The sequence below is a fragment of the Chinchilla lanigera genome, unplaced genomic scaffold (genome assembly GCF_000276665.1).
Source record: "Chinchilla lanigera isolate Chin_1 unplaced genomic scaffold, ChiLan1.0 scaffold00002, whole genome shotgun sequence".
Lineage (NCBI taxonomy): Eukaryota > Metazoa > Chordata > Mammalia > Rodentia > Chinchillidae > Chinchilla > Chinchilla lanigera.
Window position 1 is genome coordinate 41,674,894 of NW_004955403.1, and position 20,693 is coordinate 41,695,586.

The 20,693-nt window shown below is 39.8% G+C and overlaps 3 protein-coding genes across 7 annotated transcripts in view; 2 read left to right on the forward strand and 1 right to left on the reverse strand.

Annotated features, from left to right (window-relative positions):
• The window catches only part of Npy5r (neuropeptide Y receptor Y5), a 7,988-nt gene extending 7,262 nt beyond the window's left edge, over positions 1-726 (reverse strand). For all 3 annotated transcript variants that reach the window (XM_005373600.2, XM_013513552.1, XM_005373599.2), the window contains exon 1: positions 34-726. The gene's annotated coding sequence lies outside the window, so the exon portion shown is untranslated. The remainder of the gene's footprint in view (positions 1-33) is intronic.
• LOC106148377 (basic salivary proline-rich protein 4-like) overlaps positions 1-5,347 on the forward strand; it is a 6,095-nt gene extending 748 nt beyond the window's left edge. Inside the window, exon 2 of the mRNA XM_013513569.1 lies at positions 5,276-5,347. Within this exon, the coding sequence (XP_013369023.1) occupies positions 5,276-5,317 (42 nt within the window). The 3' untranslated portion in view covers positions 5,318-5,347. The remainder of the gene's footprint in view (positions 1-5,275) is intronic.
• Positions 5,348-6,940: 1,593 nt separating this feature from the next.
• Npy1r (neuropeptide Y receptor Y1) lies at positions 6,941-18,201 on the forward strand. 3 transcript variants are annotated; one of them, XM_013513563.1, is made up of 7 exons: positions 6,941-6,998; positions 9,337-9,509; positions 9,715-9,820; positions 10,505-10,594; positions 14,318-14,412; positions 15,530-16,374; positions 16,479-18,201. In XM_013513563.1, exons 6-7 carry the CDS (start codon positions 15,676-15,678, stop codon positions 16,929-16,931), a joined length of 1,152 nt encoding a protein of 383 aa, XP_013369017.1. In that variant the 5' UTR covers positions 6,941-6,998; positions 9,337-9,509; positions 9,715-9,820; positions 10,505-10,594; positions 14,318-14,412; positions 15,530-15,675; the 3' UTR covers positions 16,932-18,201. The 3 variants fall into 3 exon arrangements, with proteins under 3 accessions (XP_013369017.1, XP_005373653.1, XP_013369020.1); XM_005373596.2 differs by lacking the exons at positions 10,505-10,594; positions 14,318-14,412; XM_013513566.1 differs by lacking the exons at positions 9,337-9,509; positions 9,715-9,820; positions 10,505-10,594; positions 14,318-14,412 and having other exon boundaries at positions 6,962-6,998.
• The last annotated feature ends 2,492 nt before the right edge of the window (positions 18,202-20,693 follow it).

Sequence of the window (20,693 nt, forward strand, 5' to 3'; positions counted from 1 at the left end):
ACCGCTGCGGGTGCAGAGGGCCTGGCGCTGTACCTCGGCGCGCGGGCCGCTGCGGGCTCGGGGCTCCGGGAACGCAGCCGAGCGCGGTGGCTTCTGCACCCCGGCGGCGGCAGCTGCGGCAGGAGCGGGACCTGGCGGTGGCGATGGGAGGAGCGGCTGGAGCCGCCAGGGTTTTAGAGGCGCCTCGGCAACACGTGACCGCTCCAGGGACCCCCGAGACCCTGCTCCAGGGCGCCTGCTCCGCCCCCGCCTCTCCCCAAACCCGGATCCCGGGCCGTCCTGCTCCGCACCCCGCTGTGGCCCTCGGGTGAATCTGCCGGGTGTCGCTCCCCTCTTTGGCCTGGGGCTGCAGGACCGTGTTAACTTGGCGGAGAAGGAGACTTTTGCGGGTCTTGCCCCTGGCTTGTAGCGAACTCTGTGGGCGTGGGAATAATTTTAGGTTAGACTTCCTGAGAACAGCTTGAGGCCCAGCTTGACTCTGTTCAGATGGATGGGGCGCGGGCAAAACAGAAGGAACCCCAGCTCTTCCTGCACCCTCTGGGCACGAGGAAGAAACCTAGGTGGGAAGGTAAACTGGAAAGTGCAGGGGACCCCCAGGAAGTCAGCGGTGAGGCGACACAATCCCACCTACAGGGAACACAGTCCCACCTAAGGTGTACCAGTGGATGTGGGCAGCGGCCTGGAGCCCCCAAAGGGAGTCTGAAATAGAGTCAGCTCTTCCCAAGGCTGAGCTCGCTAACAAAAGTAGGGGGAAACAGAGGTGTCCTTGGCGATGGCGCTCCCACACACAACGCACAAAAAGCAAGCAAGCAAACAGACAAATTCCTGTTCTGTTCCGGCCCCACATGCTTCTCATCCCTGATGCTTTCCAAATCTCTATTTTTTAAAAAATTGTGCAGATTTGCTTTAGCTTCTAGTCAATTATTAGCAGATCGTTGGGCTTCTGGAGGGTAGGAAGAGTTTGGCAGATGCCCACAGCGCTCTGGACACCCATGCTGTGGAAGAAGGTATGTGTTTCCTGTGGTTCTTTAAAACTGGCAACAGACGTGGCATAGCTTGATGAGTATAATGCCAGGGCGCTGGTACTCTGCTCTATCCCTGGGGCTCAGTTGAGTTGTAAATCAAATTTCTGGGGCAGCAGTTGCTAGCTGTTACTCCAGAGCTCAGGCAACAATTTTTGTGCCCTTTTCCTATTGATTTAGCTTCCAGTATCCCGTGGGTCTGAATAGCTTATCATTCCATCAGCCAGAGAATTATCCAAGAACTTCTACGTGCCTCAAGAAAATACATTTTCCATTTTATTCCTTTAGGTTTTGTTTCTGAAACATGGTATTTTCCACAATAGCTTAACACAGTAGGCATCAGAGCAGGCCCCTGGGATTCTGCATGGGGGGAAAGAAGGGCTGGAAGTATCAAGAAGGGATGAAATGGAGAGTGCTGTCTTTTTTTTTTTTTCGGGAATCGAACTCAGGACCTTGTGCTTGCCAAGCAGGCACTTGTGCCACTGAGTTGTATCCCTGGCTTTTAAATTCTTTTTTGTTTTGTTTTTCGGTGCTGGGGATCAAACCCAGGGCCTTGGGTATGCAAGGCAAGAACTCTACCACTGAGCTACAGCCTCAGACCCAGGAAAGGAGAAAGCAAGTGCTTGATCCTGGACTTCCTTAACGCCAGCTTCTGTGCAATTAATATACCGCACATGGCCACATCGATTTCTGCCCTCCTATCCTTCACGGTCATAGTACATTGCTTCAACTACATACTGGCTTTAAAAACCTTCCGAACAAAGCACATTATGACCACTATTCAAAAAAGCCTACAGTACACATGATTGCATATTAAAATCGCAAGATAAACCTTATTTTTTATTTTCCACACATCTGATTTTTCTTTTGACATATGAACGTTTAGAGTGAGCAGTTGATATTATTGAAAAATAAAAGGCCCATATGTCTTGGAGATGGAGATTCTATTTAATTTACCCATTTTCTCTTTCTGGTACACCCCAAAACATGCAAGGCCCAAGAAAAGGACCTAGAACTTTTTCTCTAAATACACATTATGACGTACAGTATTAAGGATATATGAGTGAACAAGTGATTAAGAATCCTTTGTTTTGAGGAAATTGTTAATTTGAGATTAGCACAATGTTGCACGTGTTGAAAATAAGAAAAGATGTAAATATAAATGTGACTTGCATCTTCACAGTTCTCCAAAGGGATTCAAGGCTGATCACCATTTCTGTAGCACAGAAAAGAATAATTTTGTTTCCATGTAATGGAGCAGCATTCAAGCAGGGGTTGTACTACCTCTGGGAACAGAAATGGTAATGTCCACCTCTGCTTCATTATTTTCCCTACTCAGTATTTACAAAATGCTCATTTGGGAAATTAAGTTGGATTTTGTGCATGTTACAAAATTAAACTGGCTATGTAACAATTTTCATGATTTGTCATCGGTTATGAAATAAAGCTTGTCTATCTGTAAAGGTAAAAGTTATAGATCACTTGAGACTCCTAAAACAAATTATTGAATAATCATGCCTGGGGTAACACTTTGCTGAGGGCCATGTCTGTTGTCTTGGCAAGATTATTGTTCCATTTCAGTAATAGCTACCATTTGTGGAAGATAGTTTCTAAAGTACTTTGATACAATCTCAAGTGACATGTGATTCTGATGTATTAGTTCTAGGAGAGATGGGAGACAAACGAGAACAGCATTATTTTACTAGACGCATTTTTTCTCTAAGGATTTTTGTTGTATCCATTAAGGATAAATATTTCTGTGTCTACTTTTTATATCATGGTAAATTTAAGTTCTTAAAAGATGTGGAAAGCATCATTTCTGTGTGTTATCAATATATTTTTACGATGCTCCTTGTTTTATTAATTTCTTTGGAATACTAATAGTTTGTCATATACAGCAATGTTTAGGGCTTAAAAACAAGGAACTAATTTATAATTGTAAAATGCACACAATTATTTTTGATGGAACAGAAACTTTTCTTTATATGTTAACCAAGAATTTTGTGTGCATTTTCTCAAGTAAGTCAACAATAATTTAGAGGACCTACGCAGGCACTGTGAATACCTTATTGGCTTCTTCTGATGGACACAGAGCTCTTTAAGTAACACTTTTTTTTCTCCCTTTGATTGCCTGACCAAGTATAAAGCAGTGACTGAACTCCAGAATGTACAATTGTTTTTAAAAGTTAACATTCTACATTGAAAATTCATACAGACCTACATGTAATATACATGTATAGAGTTATGTGATCACACATTGCATGCATATTTCTGTAATAGACCCTTAGAGCACCTGATTGCTGATAGGCTTTACCCCATCTTAGCAGTATGGCTCTAGACAAGGCACTTGATCTTTTAGTCTTTACCTTCTTGGTCTGTGAAAGAAAATGTTTCAACTAGCAGATCTGGAGCCCCCCTTTAAACTCTGAATACTGATGACATTTATCATTAACATGCACACATTAAAGATGTGTAGAAAAGCAATCATTTTGCATCTTGAGAAAAATTTGATAGTCATAGATATTGTTTCTTTTAAGAAAAAGAAGGAACAAAATGGTATTGCTAAAATTTTTCATTTTTATCTCATACATTATCTTTTCCATTGTAATTATACAATTATATTTGATTCTTCCTTTTCAAAAAACTGTGGTGTCTTCATTAAAAAATCATTCTTTATGAAAGAATTATTTTAAAATTTTGCGGTGCAAAATTTATAGAAAGGGGACAACATAGATTCCTTTGGAGATGTGCTGTTTTATCATGTAAATCCATATACAGGCAACACAATTTATTCCTTTTGCAGATCAAAACTCCTCTCAAACAATAGCATTGATAAGTTTCCTCTAATATTTTTTAGAGTTTTTCCATTTGCTACCTAATTTTCATGATTAATATCTTTTTTTTTTTTTTGGTTTTTTTTTTGGTTTTTCTCCGGTACCGGGAACCGAACTCACGATCTTGCACTTGCCAGGCAGGCGCTTTTGCCGCTAAGCTAAATCCCCAGCCCCCATGATTAATATCTTAAGCGTAGTTCTAAGTCTAAATATAGCTTTACTGGAAATGGAAAGGAATTTATTTATTTATTTATTTTTGGTATGTTTTTGAATAGTCTTTATTTATTTATTTATTTATTTATTTATTTATTTATTTTGGTACCAGGAATCAAACTCAGGACCTTACACTTGCCAGACAGGCACTTGTTCCACTGAGCTATATTCCTGGCCCCTTGAATAGTCTTTAAAAAGAATGTTTAGAAAATATTCAAAGCACAAACTCATAATGAAAAGTTAACATCTCTGAATAACATGTTCTTCCAAAATCCATGTTACTATATTCTTACCTTAACATTCTCCCAGGTAATTCCTCTTTTAAAAATATGTTATCTAGGATGTAGTAAAAAATATACATTCCCTCCAGGAGACATTATACACATTTTCAGAGATGGTAGGGTTCATTATTCAAGCTTAAATTTAATGGGGAAGGTAAAAATACCACATAAGAAAATCCAAAAATATAGAAAGATTCAGGGTCATGGTAGTAAGCAATCCACATAAAATCTGTGTGCATAAAATGACAATAACCCATCATAACTGCAAATGTCTGAAACTAAGAAGTGGGTTTGACTTATGCCATTCAGAATCTTTTTTAATTCTAACCTAGTCTTAATTGTTAAGTCTTGCAACAAAACTTCTTCAGTATTTTCTGATATGTCAGATATTATCTGAGGCTCTAAGCTTAAAGAGGTGAAAATTATGGTTACTCACTGCTTTGAGAGATCACAGTGCAGTTGTAGATCTGTGCAATTAAACAATTAGGATGATATAGTGTGATAATTTCCATATTAGAAGTAAACCCAGAGTGGCACAGGGATGTAATTAAGCATGAAACAGCCTGTGAAGAGAGAGGAGAGATGAAGAGATGTAGGAGAGGCCTTTGCAGTTGAGCAGGTACTGACATTGAAATTTGAGGAATGGGTAAGAGTTAAGACCCAGATGAAGGCAATGGACTCATAAACTGTTGGAAACACTGTGGGAAACAAAGGCAGAGGACACATCCAGAAAAGAGCAAATGGTTCAGGTTAACTCAAACGTTGAGGGAGAGAATGAAACTATTTTTTTTTTATTTTAAAGAGAAAAAAACAATAACAAAATAATAGCAACAAAGACAAAAACAAAGCAACACAAAAGCAATAAAAACCATACAGGATTTCAAAATAAGATGATAGGAATTAACAGTGGTGGTTATTTTAACAGAACATTGTTTGCACTTCACCTAAAGGATCTGCACAGAGATGAACTTGTCAGTTTAGGCTGGAGAGATATGACTTGGTAGCTGTGGAAGGAATTCGTGGCAGAGACTCTTCATAGAGACAGGAGTAGAGTTTGGTGGAGGTGAAAGAACACAGGTAAGAGATGTTTAGAAGAAACAGTAATGGATATCTATGTCCAGTTGTATTTGAGAGTATGAAAGAAAGGAATGCCTGGCTTGGTTCTTGAGTTCTGGCTTGGAGGAGAAGGATGGTAATGGTGATTGAGATTACATTCAAGAGCTAAAAAACAGAAACAAAAACCACACACTTGCCATAAAAACCTGACAGAAATCTAAACTTTTGATAGACATTTGGGGATATGAACATACCAGGGCAAAGGGTATGCATTAAGAATTTTAAAAGGAGACAGTTAAGATTGGGCTCTCTAGAAGTTTGATTCAAGGACAGTCAAGAAAGAAACAGGATCACGAAAGGCACAAGCTTTATTTGGCTGGTGCTTGGAAGGTTTGCCTGACAAAGGTAGTGTTCTCTAGCTTCTAGAGGGAGCAGGGCTAGCTTACCACCCAGAAGGGGATAAGACAAGGGAACTCTTGAGAGAGAAGGGGAAAGAGAGAGATAACTTTACACACCCAGGTAACATCCCTAAGCAGCAAGGTAGGGAGCCTCAGGGTCAGAGAGCTCTCAGAGACTGCAGTGGTGTGGTATCCTTTATAGTTGCAGCAATCCTTTATCTATGATTAGCAGATTTTCAATAGAGTTTTACAGGATATGCAAAGTAGATAGGTGCTCAATGACAAAAATTATTTGACTGTTTTAAAGTAATCTGACATCCAGAATTTCAGTTGGTGTTGCCAGATGTGGAGCTACTGGACCTGGCCTGATGTGAAGGAAGTAGACAATTTGGGAAGCAGTACAGGATAACACAGAGAGGCTTTCTTTAACCCATTTAGATAATAGGATCCTACACAGAGAACTAGATAGTGAACTAGATGGAGACAGTAGATCCTTCAAAAGAAAGCTGAGGAATATCTGTGAGGAAAATCCTGAAGTGTGATGTCAGTGAAGTCGAAAGAAAATAAGATTCCAGGAAGAGAAGATAGTGAAAAAGACCCACTACAACATAAAGAATGAATATAATAAACCATGACTTGTGTCCACCAGCTTTGTTCATAGGTGTCCTGGGCAGAATCAGTTTCAACAGAGCCATATTAGAGGAGAAAGTGAGAGAAGATGTAAGGCAGTTTATCTTCAGAGACATTAGCCAGAGAAGAGAAGGCAGCCAGGGAAGATTTGACCTGGGTGAGAGAGTCACTATGAGAAAGAGATGAGGAATTTAGTTTTTGTTTTTATTTTAATACTGAGCCAAAAAATAGAGAAAGTCAGTACCTAAGCGGATGTTTATAGTTACCTGATCATTGTCTAACAAACCGCAACAAGCCTTAGTGGAATGCAACTCACAGCTTTTATGCTCCCCCTTTGATGGATTGTATGGGTCAGCAAATCTGGAGAGCACAGGGGGGATGGCTTGACCCTGTCCCATGGTGTTTGGGACGTTGCTGGGAAATCTCCGCAGAGTAAGCTGACTCACAGTCTGGGACTAAAACAGCTATTTAGAGGATCCACTGCCAAAACCAGGGGTAAGAGAGGGAAGAAACCCATGCTGGTTTTTGCTCGTCTGAAAAATGAGGACTCAGTGGAAATTGAAGGTATGAAATAGGCTGGGAGAGAGGTGGGGTATTTCAAAGTAATTTAGAAGAGAAGATTGGGAGTCACAGCCCCAGGGATTTGTCTTAAATGTCCAATCTAGGCACTTGTGTTGTTTATTCTAACATACTGTGCCCGGGGAGAGCTAGCTAAGTGATGTCCTGAATTCAGAAGAATCAAATTATATTATAAGCGTCTTTGGATAGCTGAATATTTTCTAGATTTATATGCATCTGGGGAAAGAAAAGCAATGGCTAGATGGCAAACAAAGGAATGAAGAGAGGGTACCCACCTTAGAAAAAGATAACCAGGGACACTTCTCCCCCTCTATCTGTTCTATTTTTTATATTATTTAGGTTTATATAAGGAATCTTTCTCCTTTCTTTAGGAAAAACTGCTATCAGAGTTTTACACCTTAAGCCAAATCTATTCTACTAAGATTCTATATTTGAAGTGCTGTGTTATGAAAGAATCTAATAACAACTCAGAGACCTCAGGGAAGGGTCTGGAAAAGACACACGGTTAGGGATGTTTGTCATACGTGACAGAAGTTCCTGGTGGTTCCATTCATACTTTCCCTTCTCACCAGCTATTCCTACTCTGTCTCTTGGCTTGACTCTGTCCCATGGTATTTGGGATATTGCTGGGAAATCTCACCAGTGTGTCACGGTCAGTTCTACACCAGAGGATGTCTTCCATGTCAGTATCATCTCCATTTCACTTTTCATGTGGAGTTTTAGTGCCTATCAGGATTCTTCTGTATGATAATTTACCTGTACCAGGGAGGAGTAGCGCTTCATGAACTTTAGCCCTTACAGAAGAGATTCATTAGGAGACTAATAATGTAATTACAATGTTTAAGTTCCAGTAGCAAACACAGCGACACCCTTTTACTTAAACAGTTATTGAATCATAAAATTTAAGGGCTGAGCCTGACTATAAAAGTGTTCCACTTCTTTAGATGTACATGTTCTAAGGTTGGTTTAGATTTAATGAGTCAATCCTACCCTTCAGTTTAAATAACAGAGCAAGACTGTTGCACAACAAACATGACGTAGGTCATTAACTTAATTACCTCAGTCCTAGTTTATAGGTCAGGCTGGTACGAAATTTCAGTAAGAAATACACAGAATTCCAAAATACTATTATTATTAAAACAATGATAGTAACAATGGCAAAACTTTTCGTTACATGATATAATATATAATGTTACATTTTTTGTAAGATAACATTACACTTTTGCTGAATGTCTAAAGGTTGTTTGACAATATGCATTGTGCAGAGAAAGTATGAATATTTGCTAAATAATTTTAAGGCATTTCACTGTTACTATCAGTGGAGTTTAAAAATGCGTATTCGTATCCCTTATTATCTACTCATAGTATATAGTGTGATCATGTAGTTTGTCACAATCCTTTCTGAACTAGGTAAAATATCATATGACAAATATTTTAGAAAATTTTCTGAAGAGAAAGAGATTGTGTACAGCACCATTTATATAAATAAGTAACCTTATGTTGAACTTTACATAATGATTATTCATGCTAACAAGCAGAAGTAGAAAAATTTTTTTTTCAACAATGCAAAGTGTGAGTGACTCCATATGTTTCAGAATTTTGTTTTTACTTTGAAGACACAAGGTGATCGAAGACACGGAGTGATCAGGGTTGTTTTGTAATAAAATCTTTATGCCTGTCTTAGGTAGTGCCCATATCTTTATTAGGAAGACTTTTTGACAGTTCGATTTGTTAAAAGTTCTAGACATTGACATTAGCAAACCACGGGGCCGGGTGAGTTTATTGCACAACTTTGATCTTTTAAACTAGACTGGAACCAAGTAGCATCTGAGATCAGTGTGTCCATCATCAGCTTAAATCAGGACACTCCACGGTGAGTTTGCACCTCCAAGGCCCTCTCAGTGGGTTCTTTTTTAATCATGTTCCGTACTGTAGTAGGTTAAGCACGAAGGAAATTGCACAGACTCTTTTGGAGTCTATGCAGTTGGGTGAATATCAGAGAAGTGTTCACTTCATTCTCTTGGCCCCAAAAGACTATAAAGAGCGGCTAGACCCTGGGGACAAATGACTCAAAGTATTTTCTCAATGGATACAAAGGCGGGCTTGAAGGCCAGACTCTCTCATCGGAGCTTCGCCACTGTGGCTTTTTCAAGGTCTTTTTGTTCCCTTATAAAGCAAAAAAAGAAAAAAAAAAAATTAACTTCCCCGTATCTACATGAGAAATAGTTAGGGGTCACAAAGGAAAGCAGAAAATCTAGTGGCATTATTGCGGGGAACTGCAGATTTCCCCTTCCCATAAATAACCACTCATTTCAATCTCCAGTTAGGCTTGGGCCAGAGGTTTCAGCCGAGAGTGACTTCGGCCACAAGATGGCACTGACCTGCAAACAAAGGAGGAACCACGGTGGCGCTGACTTTTTAAAAGCACTGTGAAATCGCGTCGCCTTCCCGGAGTCAAAGGCTCTGCGGGGATGAAGGCTCGCTTTCCTCCGCACGGTGCGTGTGTGTCACGGTGTGCGGCTTGGGTTTCACTGCTTTGCTTTCCACAATTCGTAGGCCACGCGCCCTCGAGGTGACTCTCCCGGGGGAGGCGTGGGGTGCGGGGAGCTCGGGTGCTCCTCGGGGCGCAGTCATGTGATCCCGGGATGAGGTGGAGTTCGGCTTTAAGGGGGCGTCTCTTCCTATCTTCACCGATCTTTAGGGTTTGAGCAGGAGAAATCGCGGCTGATCTTTGCCGCTCTCCCTGCCCGCCCCAGGACAGCTTTCCCGCTTTCACAAACGGCCGAAACAGACGAATTCAGGGGACGGTAAGTTTCAAGTTGACGCTTTTTATTGGGACTTTTGAGAAATCTCTCGTGGATGGGGAGACGGATAAGAGAGGAAGGGAAAGGACGCGAGCTCCAGAAACTGAGTTGCGGCGTGGAGCCGGCCGTCTGCCTCTCCCCGGAGCTGGGCGGGCAGGTGCGGGCGCCCAGCTGTGCGGGCAGGTGCGGGACGCGCCAGATGTGCGGCAGCTGCAGGCGCTGCGGGGGGAAGCGGGCGGCGGCGTCTTTCCGGAGTCCGCGCCCCCGCCCCGGCTGCCGCGGGTTTCTGGAGGGGGTTCCAGGTCCCCCTTTCCCGAAGCACCCTAAAGGCCCGGGGGACCGGGAGGGCGCTCTCCTCGGTCTTCCCCGCGCCTCGCTGTCTTTCACGTTTTTCTGGAGCCGCGGTCTTCGGGCGTGAGTTTTCCCGAAGTCCCGGCTGGGACGCGCTGGGAAGGGTGGGTGGGATGGGCGAGCCGTCCACCCTCGCCTCTGCCTGGCGGCCCGCGGGCGCTGTCCCCGGTGGGTGTCCCCCTGTGGGCTGGCCCAGGGGCGCGGACCCCTCTCCGCTTGTCTAGGCTGGACTCGAACCCAGATCCCCCTGCGCTGGGCTTTTTGAGTCTGTCCCTGAGCCCTGGCAGACACCTAAGCCCTCGGCTACTTCGGAGTTTTAATCATCGAACTCTTCAGCTTCTTTTTGGAATGGTTAATGATGGACCGCGCTGGATTGGGTGGACTCCAGGAGAACGTGGTTTATCACGGTGTCCAGCTGATCCCCAGGTAGAACGGAGAGATGTACATGTTTTAAAGACAGGTGCTGGGCTAATGCGAAAATTGACTTCAGGTGCTTGCTTGTTTGGGTTTGGTGTGGCGCTTGCTGTTTGCCAGTCTCCTGTCATCTCGGGGAGGGACGTTTCTGAGAGATGGACGGATGCCTGTGTATGGGTAGGGGATGAGGGCTGGAAGAGATCCGGCTAATTCTCAGTGTGGTAAAATGGGCAGGAAAGCACGCCAGCTGGACGGTGACGGAATACATCTCATTTGGTTCTTTGGTAACTCCTAGAGCACAGAGAAAACAGAGGAGGGGAATATCTTCTTTCTCTTCCTTCCTTCCTTCCTTCTTTCCTTCCTTCCTTCCTTCTTTCCTTTATTCCTCCCTCCCTCCTTCCCTTCCCTCCCTCCCTTCCTTCCTTCCTTCCTTCCTTCCTTCCTTCCTTCCTCCCTTCCTTCCTTCCTTCCTTCTTTCCTTCCTTCCTCCCTTCTTTCCTTTATTCCTCCCTCCCTCCTTCTCTTCCTTCCCGCCTTCCTTCCTTCCTTCCTGTCTCTGTTTCTCCCTCTCTCTCCCTCTCTCTCTTCCTTTCTCGGTCTCTCTCTGTCTCTCTGTCTCTCTTTCTTGCTGCTCAGTGATTTGCCATGCCCTCCTGGATCCTAGGCAAAAGGTAACTCCCTATGGCACACACTGATGGGGCAAGTTCAGAGCTGGCTGTCTGTCAGGGCTGGGGCTGAAGAACAGCACCAAGGTTCGCCACAGGTTTCCTGGTGAAGCAAGAGGTACAGAGAGCAGAAGGCTGTTGAGTCCAATTCCACACCCATCGCTAAAGCCTGGCTACTATCTTATTATTCTTCCTTATTGTCTGTTGAACATGCCCTCGCCCTGTGCAGGGAAGGAATGGAGAATTACATAACTTGTTTAGATAAGCTAGCAGTAGCTTAAGAAGCTGTAGGTAACAACACTTACACATGTCTTCCTAAACAAAAGAGGTGAACAGTTCTCAATAATTGAAACAAAAATATTTTTGCAATAATTTATGGCCAGAGAGTTGTCTTTTCTAGCAGGGAGAGCACTGTGAACAGTAGGCAGAGAAAGCCCAGGATTCTAAATGAAAACAAGGATAAGGAGATTTCCTCCTACAAGGGGATTCATTGACCGAGTGGAGTTGTATGTAGTATCTCTATTTTGTCTCTGTACATGACAGCTCTACTGATATTTAATAGTGTTAAGTTTTTGTAATGTCTGTACTTGTGAAGTTTATTTTACAGATATATGTTGGAATAGTAAATACCAGATTGTTTTCTTTTGCAAAGATAAGGTATGTAAAGTGTATTACTATTGTTATTTTCTGACAACCATTCTTTATTGAAATTATGCCAAGGTCAACTGAAAATATGTATTTTATCTAGTGATAAACTATTTTGCCCAACTGGAATGCACTTAGTGAAAGAAGCCTGGAAAAAATTTTTTAGAAGACTAAAGGTTGCATTTTCTGTATAGCTAAGTTGACTTCTACTTAGTAGGAATACCATTCTGCCTCATAAGGCATATCTATCAAATATAATTTCAAAGTTATCAGGTTCTCAGAATATTTATCTAACCTTATCTGTAAGAATTCTGTCTTCATAACCCAGGCAGTGAAATAATTTAATAGATATTTTCATGAATTTCCATAATTAAGAAAGTAAATCAGTGGATATAAAACTTATTTTCTTCCCTTCCACTGTAAATACCTTGGTCTGTGCCCGTATTACCTTGTACGTGGAATTTTGCACCGGCCTACTAATGAGTCTCTCTGCTTATTCTCTTGCCTTTCTTAAATGTGTTGGAGGCAGCAGCTAGAGTAACAATTTTAAAGCAAGAGTTGTAAAACTTTATGTCTTTGCCAAAGACTCTGCAGTGGCATCTCTTGGAGGTAAGAGGCAGAGCAGCCCATTAAAATAAAGTCCTACACAGTCTGTGCTGGCCCTTTAGCCTCCCCAATTAATTTCCTGCTAATTTCCCCTGTAGTCATTGCTCTTTTCCTTGCTGCTTAGCATGCCAGATATACTCCTCTGGTCTTTACTCACTACCCTTAGGTCTCAACTCATACGTCATCTTCTCAGGCTGTCAGAGGCCTCTTCTTACCCCAGTAATAAGTTGCAGTACCCAAGAATGCGAATCTTCCTTCCCTGCTTCCTTGTTGTCCATAGCACTTATTATCATCGAGCTTACTATATCTTTCACTTTATTTTTTCTTGTCTTTCTCTGCCCACAATACCAGAAACACAACGCAAAGGTCACTGTTCTCTCCGCTGAAGCAAAGATTGTCACAAAACAGGTGTTAAAAAAATACTTATTGGAGAAAGGAATGTTCTTTCAGAAACAGTTCCCTTTTTTTAATACAAAGCTCTATTTTTTTTCCTTATCTACCTGACCTCGTAGAATGACTATTGTAATATGCATTCATGTTGCGTTTAAAAAGAATATGATAGTATTCAGCAATTGATGTTAAGATCAATTTAGATGAGAACTTACTATTCCAGCCATGTGCTTTCTCTGTCACTGACATATTTTTATTCTAAATCTAATACTTTCAAGGTTTTATGAAGCATGAACAATACTTACCTTAAAGACATCATATTAAAATTGATGGGAGCCCATTAAGAATTCAAGGAACTAAATCATGCTTTGACGGATGGGTAGGATGTTGATTGATGATGAAATGGAAAGGACATTAAGCACAGAGAATGACAGTGCTGGAAACGCAGTTATACTTGGTAGACTGAATAGATCAGCCTGCCTAGGGCAACATTCACACTGGGGTTATGGGAGTGCAGAGTGGAAAGAAGGTCTGTAAAGATGTTTGTGTGTCAGGCTAAGGAAAAGCAATAATCCACACCACGTGCATCTCATACCAGGATTTGCATTACCTGGTGAAACTTGTTGACAGGTAGCCATGAGGAACCATGAGATAATGAGGATATACACTGTTACTGTGCTACTATTGTCACAAATGAAGAAAAACTCATAACTGATAAGTCATGTTAAGCAGCTTTATAGTAATTTCTATGTGAAATAAGAGAACTTTCTTGAATGGCCTAAGAAAGTGAAGGATTTCAAAACAACTTTAAAACTATTACCTGTTGCAGTGCCAGGCATGACGGCACATACCTGTAATCGCAGCACTCTGGGAAGTTGAGATAGGAGACACCCAAGTTTGAGTCCTGCCTGGGCACCTTAGGGAGATCATGACTCAAAATAAAAAATAAGAAAGATTGAAGAATGTAGCTCAATGTGAAGCCCCTGAGTTCAATCCTCAGAACCTTAACAAAAGTAAAATAAAAATTATTATTACCCACTGCTTCACAGTTTGTTCTCATATCCAAACCGACATTACCTGATCATTCTCCTCTTGCTCTTGCCTTTTAAATTCTTAAAAAGATGCATGATAACACCATTAGTGTTAGGCAGACTTTCCAGGGTGTTCCGTAAAGAATGAAAGAGCCATATTTCTAATGATGTTCTCCTGCAAATCATTCCATTACCGTTCCTTATTACTTTATTTTGCCTGGTTGAAAATAACTTTTATTTTATTGTTTTTCAGTTTTATGAGGCCAAAGTGCGTATTTGTAACAGAAAACATCCCATATTCTGGAAAGCAAAAACACTAAGAGAAAGGCTTATTAGAGGAATCACTTAGAAGGCAAAATGCATTTTTGTCTTCACTAAATGTTTTATTCTCATTTCAGTGGAAGTAAACCTACACAATTTTCTTTATTGTCCTCACATAAGAAAGAAATATAATTCAGTTTCTTAATACAGCCACAATAATCTCTAAATTAACGTAAGTAATACCATCTCATATTTATTTAGTCATCTAAAAAATCAGAGATGTTTTTAAAGGCAGCTTTTAATCTCTACAAGGCTATTGTCTGTGATTCATCTTGCTAGTAAGACAGGAATATTTATGTCAAAAAATGTAGGAAATCAAGATTACAACTGCAGTGTATACCCTTACATTAGATACACATATAGTCTGGTGGGAATGGAGGATATTTCCATAGGTAAAGCCCTTAAAAATCTTTTGAATGCATTGGACAAATTAAAAAAAATCCTGGAGTCTTTTAGAGGCTCCAGCACGATGCAAGATTTCTTCAAAGTGGTCTTCCCTATAGTGTATCTCTTGTTACTTTTGTAGGCAATTAATTCCATTGAATTAAACTTCTGTTCCTCATAATGATATGATTTTGTAAATAAAGTGCATCTTTTGTTTCTACTTCTAACTTGTATAGTTAGATATAATATTCTAAACCTGGATCCTGTGTTCTAAAAACCACGTATTAAAATATGGTGATGATATCTCCACTGTTCTAAGTATTTCCTAGATAAAACATCATTTAATCTTCCCACATTCCCCCTTCTGGCAAAGTTTTTTGATATTTTCCTGAACTCATCATCACCTTTTGAATATACTTGAGCTAAATAATATTTGTCTTGAAAAGCAGTCCATTATATGGTGAGCCGTTCTTACTTGACTTCCAAATTAATTTTACCATTTACATAGTTTAATGAATAATTATGTATGTGTTGTTATTTTGCTGTTTGCTTTATATTTTTTATATTTTACCATGTGCATTGTTACACACTCACATTTTTATAGTGCTTAAGAATGTTCTGATGTGCTGTTTGTATAAGATTTTGGGAGGGGTGAGATTTAGATACATCTTACTAAAGTATAGATCACTGATATTCAATGTATAATCAAATCTACTTTAAAATACATCAGGAAGTTTAAAATTCAAAAATACTTGTATGATTCTTCCACTTAAAAAATACATTTACAAAACTATATTTTGTTTACTTACTTCAATGTCTTCACTTTAGAGAGTTCCACAAATCAAAATTTATTTTGACTGCCCTTAGTAAAATTAGTAACAGAATCGGTCACTTTCTCTTTATAGGTTGCTCCGTTCATGGGAATGAAGAACTTAGAGTAATTTTGGCAAATGGATCCCAGCAAGGAGAAGAGGAATAGGCCAAACAGTTAAAATGCTTTGAAGAAGCCTATTGTGCATCTGTCTAATCTGTAGCAACAAAACCAATCAAAATGAATTCAACATTATTTTCCCAGGTTGAAAATCATTCAATTCACTATAATTTGTCAGAGAAGAATGCCCCATTTTTTGCGTTTGAAAATGATGATTGTCATCTGCCCTTGGCTGTGATATTTACCTTAGCTCTTGCCTATGGAGCTGTGATCATTCTTGGCATCTCTGGAAACCTGGCTTTGATCTTAATCATCTTGAAACAAAAGGAGATGAGAAATGTCACCAACATCCTGATCGTGAACCTTTCCTTCTCAGACTTGCTCGTTGCCATCATGTGTCTCCCTTTCACTTTTGTCTACACGCTAATGGACCACTGGGTCTTTGGTGAGACGATGTGTAAACTGAACCCTTTTGTGCAGTGCGTTTCAATCACCGTGTCCATTTTCTCTCTGGTCCTCATCGCTGTGGAACGACACCAGCTGATAGTCAACCCCCGAGGATGGAGACCAAACAACAGACATGCTTACATAGGAATTGCTGTCATCTGGGTCCTTGCTGTGGCTTCTTCTCTGCCCTTCCTGATCTACCAAGTGCTGACTGATGAGCCATTTCAGAATGTAACACTGGATGCGTTCAAAGACAAGTTGGTATGCTTTGATAAATTTCCGTCGGACTCTCACAGGCTGTCTTACACTACTCTTCTCTTGGTGCTGCAGTACTTTGGTCCCCTCTGCTTTATATTTATATGCTACTTTAAGGTAAGAAAACCTTTTCTCCCTGTTGTCTCCCTTTTTACCTTCTTTCGGTAGAATTCCCCGTTAAACAAGTGGTTCTATTTGAACTCACTTTTTTTTCTTTATAGATATACATTCGCTTGAAAAGGAGAAACAACATGATGGACAAGATGAGAGACAATAAGTACAGGTCCAGTGAAAGCAAAAGAATCAACGTCATGCTGCTGTCCATCGTGGTAGCGTTTGCGGTCTGCTGGTTGCCTCTTACCATCTTTAACACTGTGTTTGATTGGAATCACCAGATCATTGCCACGTGCAACCACAACCTGTTATTCCTGCTGTGCCACCTCACAGCAATGATATCCACTTGTGTCAACCCCATATTTTATGGATTCCTGAACAAAAACTTTCAGAGAGACCTGCAGTTCTTCTTTAACTTTTGTGATTTCCGGTCTCGGGATGATGACTATGAGACAATAGCCATGTCCACCATGCACACGGATGTGTCAAAGACTTCTTTGAAGCAAGCAAGCCCAGTTGCATTTAAAAAAATCAACAGTGATGATAATGAAAAAGTCTGAAAGTGCCTGGAGCATATGGTCTCACTGACATCTATTTGAAAGCAAGGACAGCGTGCCGCATACTTGCATTACCTGTTCTCCCAAGGAATGTGGCTGAAATCATTTGAGAAAGATCAAGAGTTTCTTATCTTGCCTTTTACTGCTTTTGTCATGGTTGTCATTATTACATTTGGAACAGAATGTGTGGGCTTTGGACTCTCCTGGCAATGGTTATAACCAGATTTCTTTGAAGTGCTTTTCATGAAATTATGCACATAATATATAGATTTGGAGACTGTATTTATTGGAAAGAAATTTCTTGGAAGTATTACTATAAACTGACTTCAGAAGCACTAGCCTTCTTAAACTTGCCTTATATTGGGACATCTTGATTAGAGTGTCACTGCATTTGGTCACCCTCATGAATGAGAGATATCATTTTAGTCTGTTACAGAGGTGACAGCATGCAAAAGCTATAGTAAGAATGTGGAACCCAAAGAGAATCAAGTTATTCTGGAATGATTGTCCTTTTTTTCTAATGTTAAGAGAGGACTTAATTTTCTTCTTCTGATTCTCATGTAAGATGAAAATGTATCAAAATGCTTCTTAGCTGTGAATAACATGGGGAATTAGACCACCCACAAGTAAGTGGGAAATCAGTTCCCTGATTTCCAAACTATTTTGGTACCTGACAACCAAAGCATTTCAGAGTAATTAGTTTAATAAATAAATTAGCATTGCTGCAAGTAAAGTATATTTATCTGAATTGATAGTCAAGAAGTTTCCTATCCTTTACAGACTGTTCAGTGTTTGTCAAACTTTCTGACACCATCATGTAACTCAAAAGGCATTTTCAGCTTTGCAACATGTAGAAATGCAAATGGTATTTTCTATACAGCAGTACCTACATGCAAATTATTGTTAACCTTCACCAACCATCTTTCAAAGGAAAGAATACAAAGGGACAATGTTTTAAAAAAAATGTTCACTCCAGCTAGCAGGAATAGATACCTGAAAACTTCCTGTAGCTTATGTTACTTTGCATAAACTGTGTGACTTGTGGAATCTTATAAACCATGTACTATATAGAGTAATGAGTAGTTGTGTGCAAAACCTTAATTTCATGTATCTCGTAATCATGATTGAGCCTCATAATGTTTTCAAGAAAAGACATTTTGAAGAACAAGATATATCTTCAATGTATTATACAAAGTATTAAATGTGTTTGATTTCTGAAGGGCAAGCACTTTCTTCATTAAAATTGTTTTTGCTTTTTCTGAAGAGTCGCTAATATCTCTTTGGCTTCATTTTTCTTGTCTGTTTCCTTCCCTCCCATGATGTCCTGCTGCACCCACATCAGTTCGCTAAGGACATATTTTCTGCTCTGAAATGATGGATGAGTCACCCTGTCTTGCTGCTCGAGAGATTCTTTAAAGCAGGGACTGTCAACCACGACTGTCCCCAGTGCATAGAGCACAATGCCAGCTACTTAGAGCTTTTCCAAAAACACTTCCAGAATAAATAAATAAATAATGAATAAATTTCCTTCTTTTTCTCTCATTTATGCTCACATTAAATTCCCCAACCTAATATTTTCTTGGATTCTTCTTGCTCAATGCCTCTTTAATGAGGAAGTTTCTTTTGCACTGTATTATTTTTCACTCCTAACTGAAGCAAAGATGACATTTTAGACTGGAAACTTGCGTCACTGGCCTTGTAAATCAAACAAACCTCATACTTTTTACATTGACTTTTAATACAAAATTAAATTATAGCCTCAGAATGTCCTAAAATTAACTTTTAATCCTTCCTGGAAATTATCATCTTTTCTTTTTTACCCGAACTTGAGAATCTTAACTACTTCATATTTTTCTGCTTTTAGGCACTAATAGGAAATTCTTTCATCTCTACCTAGATGTCACAGAAACAAATTGCTACTTAGGAAAAGCCTTAATATGTGGGAGTTTCTTTGTCAGCACATTGCTGAGACAGCCATTTCAAGAATTCTCATGCAGCTGTGTGTGTGTGTGCTGATTTCTTAAATCTACATAAATAATGAACTGAATATCACATTCTTCTGAATATAAAATTCTTCTATTTTATCCAAAAATGTTGATGAGCTGAAAGTCAAGCCTAGTTTCCACACCAGGGTGTTGGAGTTCAACAAAGAATAAATAACCATATTAAACAGAATCTATAGATCTATTGTGTTTTCTTAAATCCCTGGATAAAATTCAATTGTTCATTTACTAGAAGAGCATAAATTAATCTATATGAATTCCAAAGAAATTTCTAATAGCTAAAATTTTAAAGTTTGTATGTATCAAGAACTATATCAAATGTAGGTGCAGTAATTTAGGAGGGATCCAAAAGTGAAGTGGACATCTTCATCTGAGCTACAGACTATGCTGCAAAGGAGGAACCAAATCGAACTCTCCCCCATGCTACTGAGCTAATAATAGAGCTATATTTATGATACGGTTTTACAAAACAATTTTTCCATCTCTTTACAAGTCACGTAGGGAACAACAATATTGAAGCAGAAAAAAATGGAAAGGAATGAAATCAAGCAGAAAAGCTGAGAGAAAATGTCCACGACACTTACAATCCCCATTTATAACCCCCTTCAGAATTAGAGAAGTTTGTTTAAAAGTAGACTTTGATTACTCACATTAGTTTTATTTCTTTACTGTTCATTAGATATTATCAAACTTTTTTCTATTCCACAAATTCCTATAAGCACATATTATATGGTAACTTAAAATCTGATAGCCGAACAAATTAGATATTTTGTCAGTGCAAGTACTTCCCCACACACAGTAAACTTGGTAAAGAGAGGAGGGTTTAATCTGAGGCTCCAGGACAAACCTAGGTTTGTGCTATAGGTGCAGTTCAGTGAGAAAACTGGCAGTACTAGGTGTTTCATCGTAGCCAGAGTCATGTTCCCTTGTAATGAAGGATCCTTCTAAAATTAAAGCAGTGTCTTAATGAAATTTGAATATTTTCAAAGTCTCCATATTTTCTTTAACTACTTATTCCTGGGGTCCTCAACAACGTGTTGGACTTAAGTGTCTGAGCTGTTGAGAATAACAGCAGAGCATATCAAGAAAAATTTAACCAAATTCTCCAGATTTCATTCATTTGATGATTCCTTTGTTAATATATGTGTATGTGTGTTAGAATGTCAGTGCATGCTCTCATTGTGTGAATTTGTGTGTATAGTATATAACTTCAATGGGTTTATTTTTCACTGTTATTCATTATTTCTTATAAGAGCTCTCAGGTAGACAGCACCTGTCACCAACTACCTTGGAACATAGTACTGTTTTCCTCATTTCATAGGTAAGGAAACTGAGGGAGGAGAGGTCATACAACGTGCCCAATGTCACTGAGCTAGCAAACCACAGAACCAGGATTCAAATTCTAGCAGCTTGGTTTCTGAGTCTTAGTGCCACAGAATTTATACTCAGTACACACCAAAAACTTTCCTTGCATGCTAGCCCCTGCTAGAATTCCACCAGCTCTCTCTCTCCTGCCTTACAGTATTGGGTCACTCACGTGCACATCGGTAGTACACGTCTTTCCCAATTCTAATCATCTCAGAAATATTAAAATACAGGTGTTCTTTCAAAGCTGCCCTTTGAGATCTAAGATTAACTCTTAATCACAGTGATTTAGGCACAGAATTGAGACACAAATCTGTTTTACCCAAGGATTATCACTAAAGCTGTTTTTTTATTTTCTATTCATCTCTTATTGCCTCTGTCCTCTTGATTTATAAAA

Bases quoted from the DNA above. Each gene is read 5' to 3' on its own strand.
- Npy1r (XM_013513563.1), top strand. From the start codon at position 15,676: ATGAATTCAACATTATTTTCCCAGGTTGAAAATCATTCAATTCACTAT. The intron at 16,375-16,478 runs GTAAGAAAACCT...TTTTCTTTATAG, and splicing joins TATTTATATGCTACTTTAAG to ATATACATTCGCTTGAAAAG.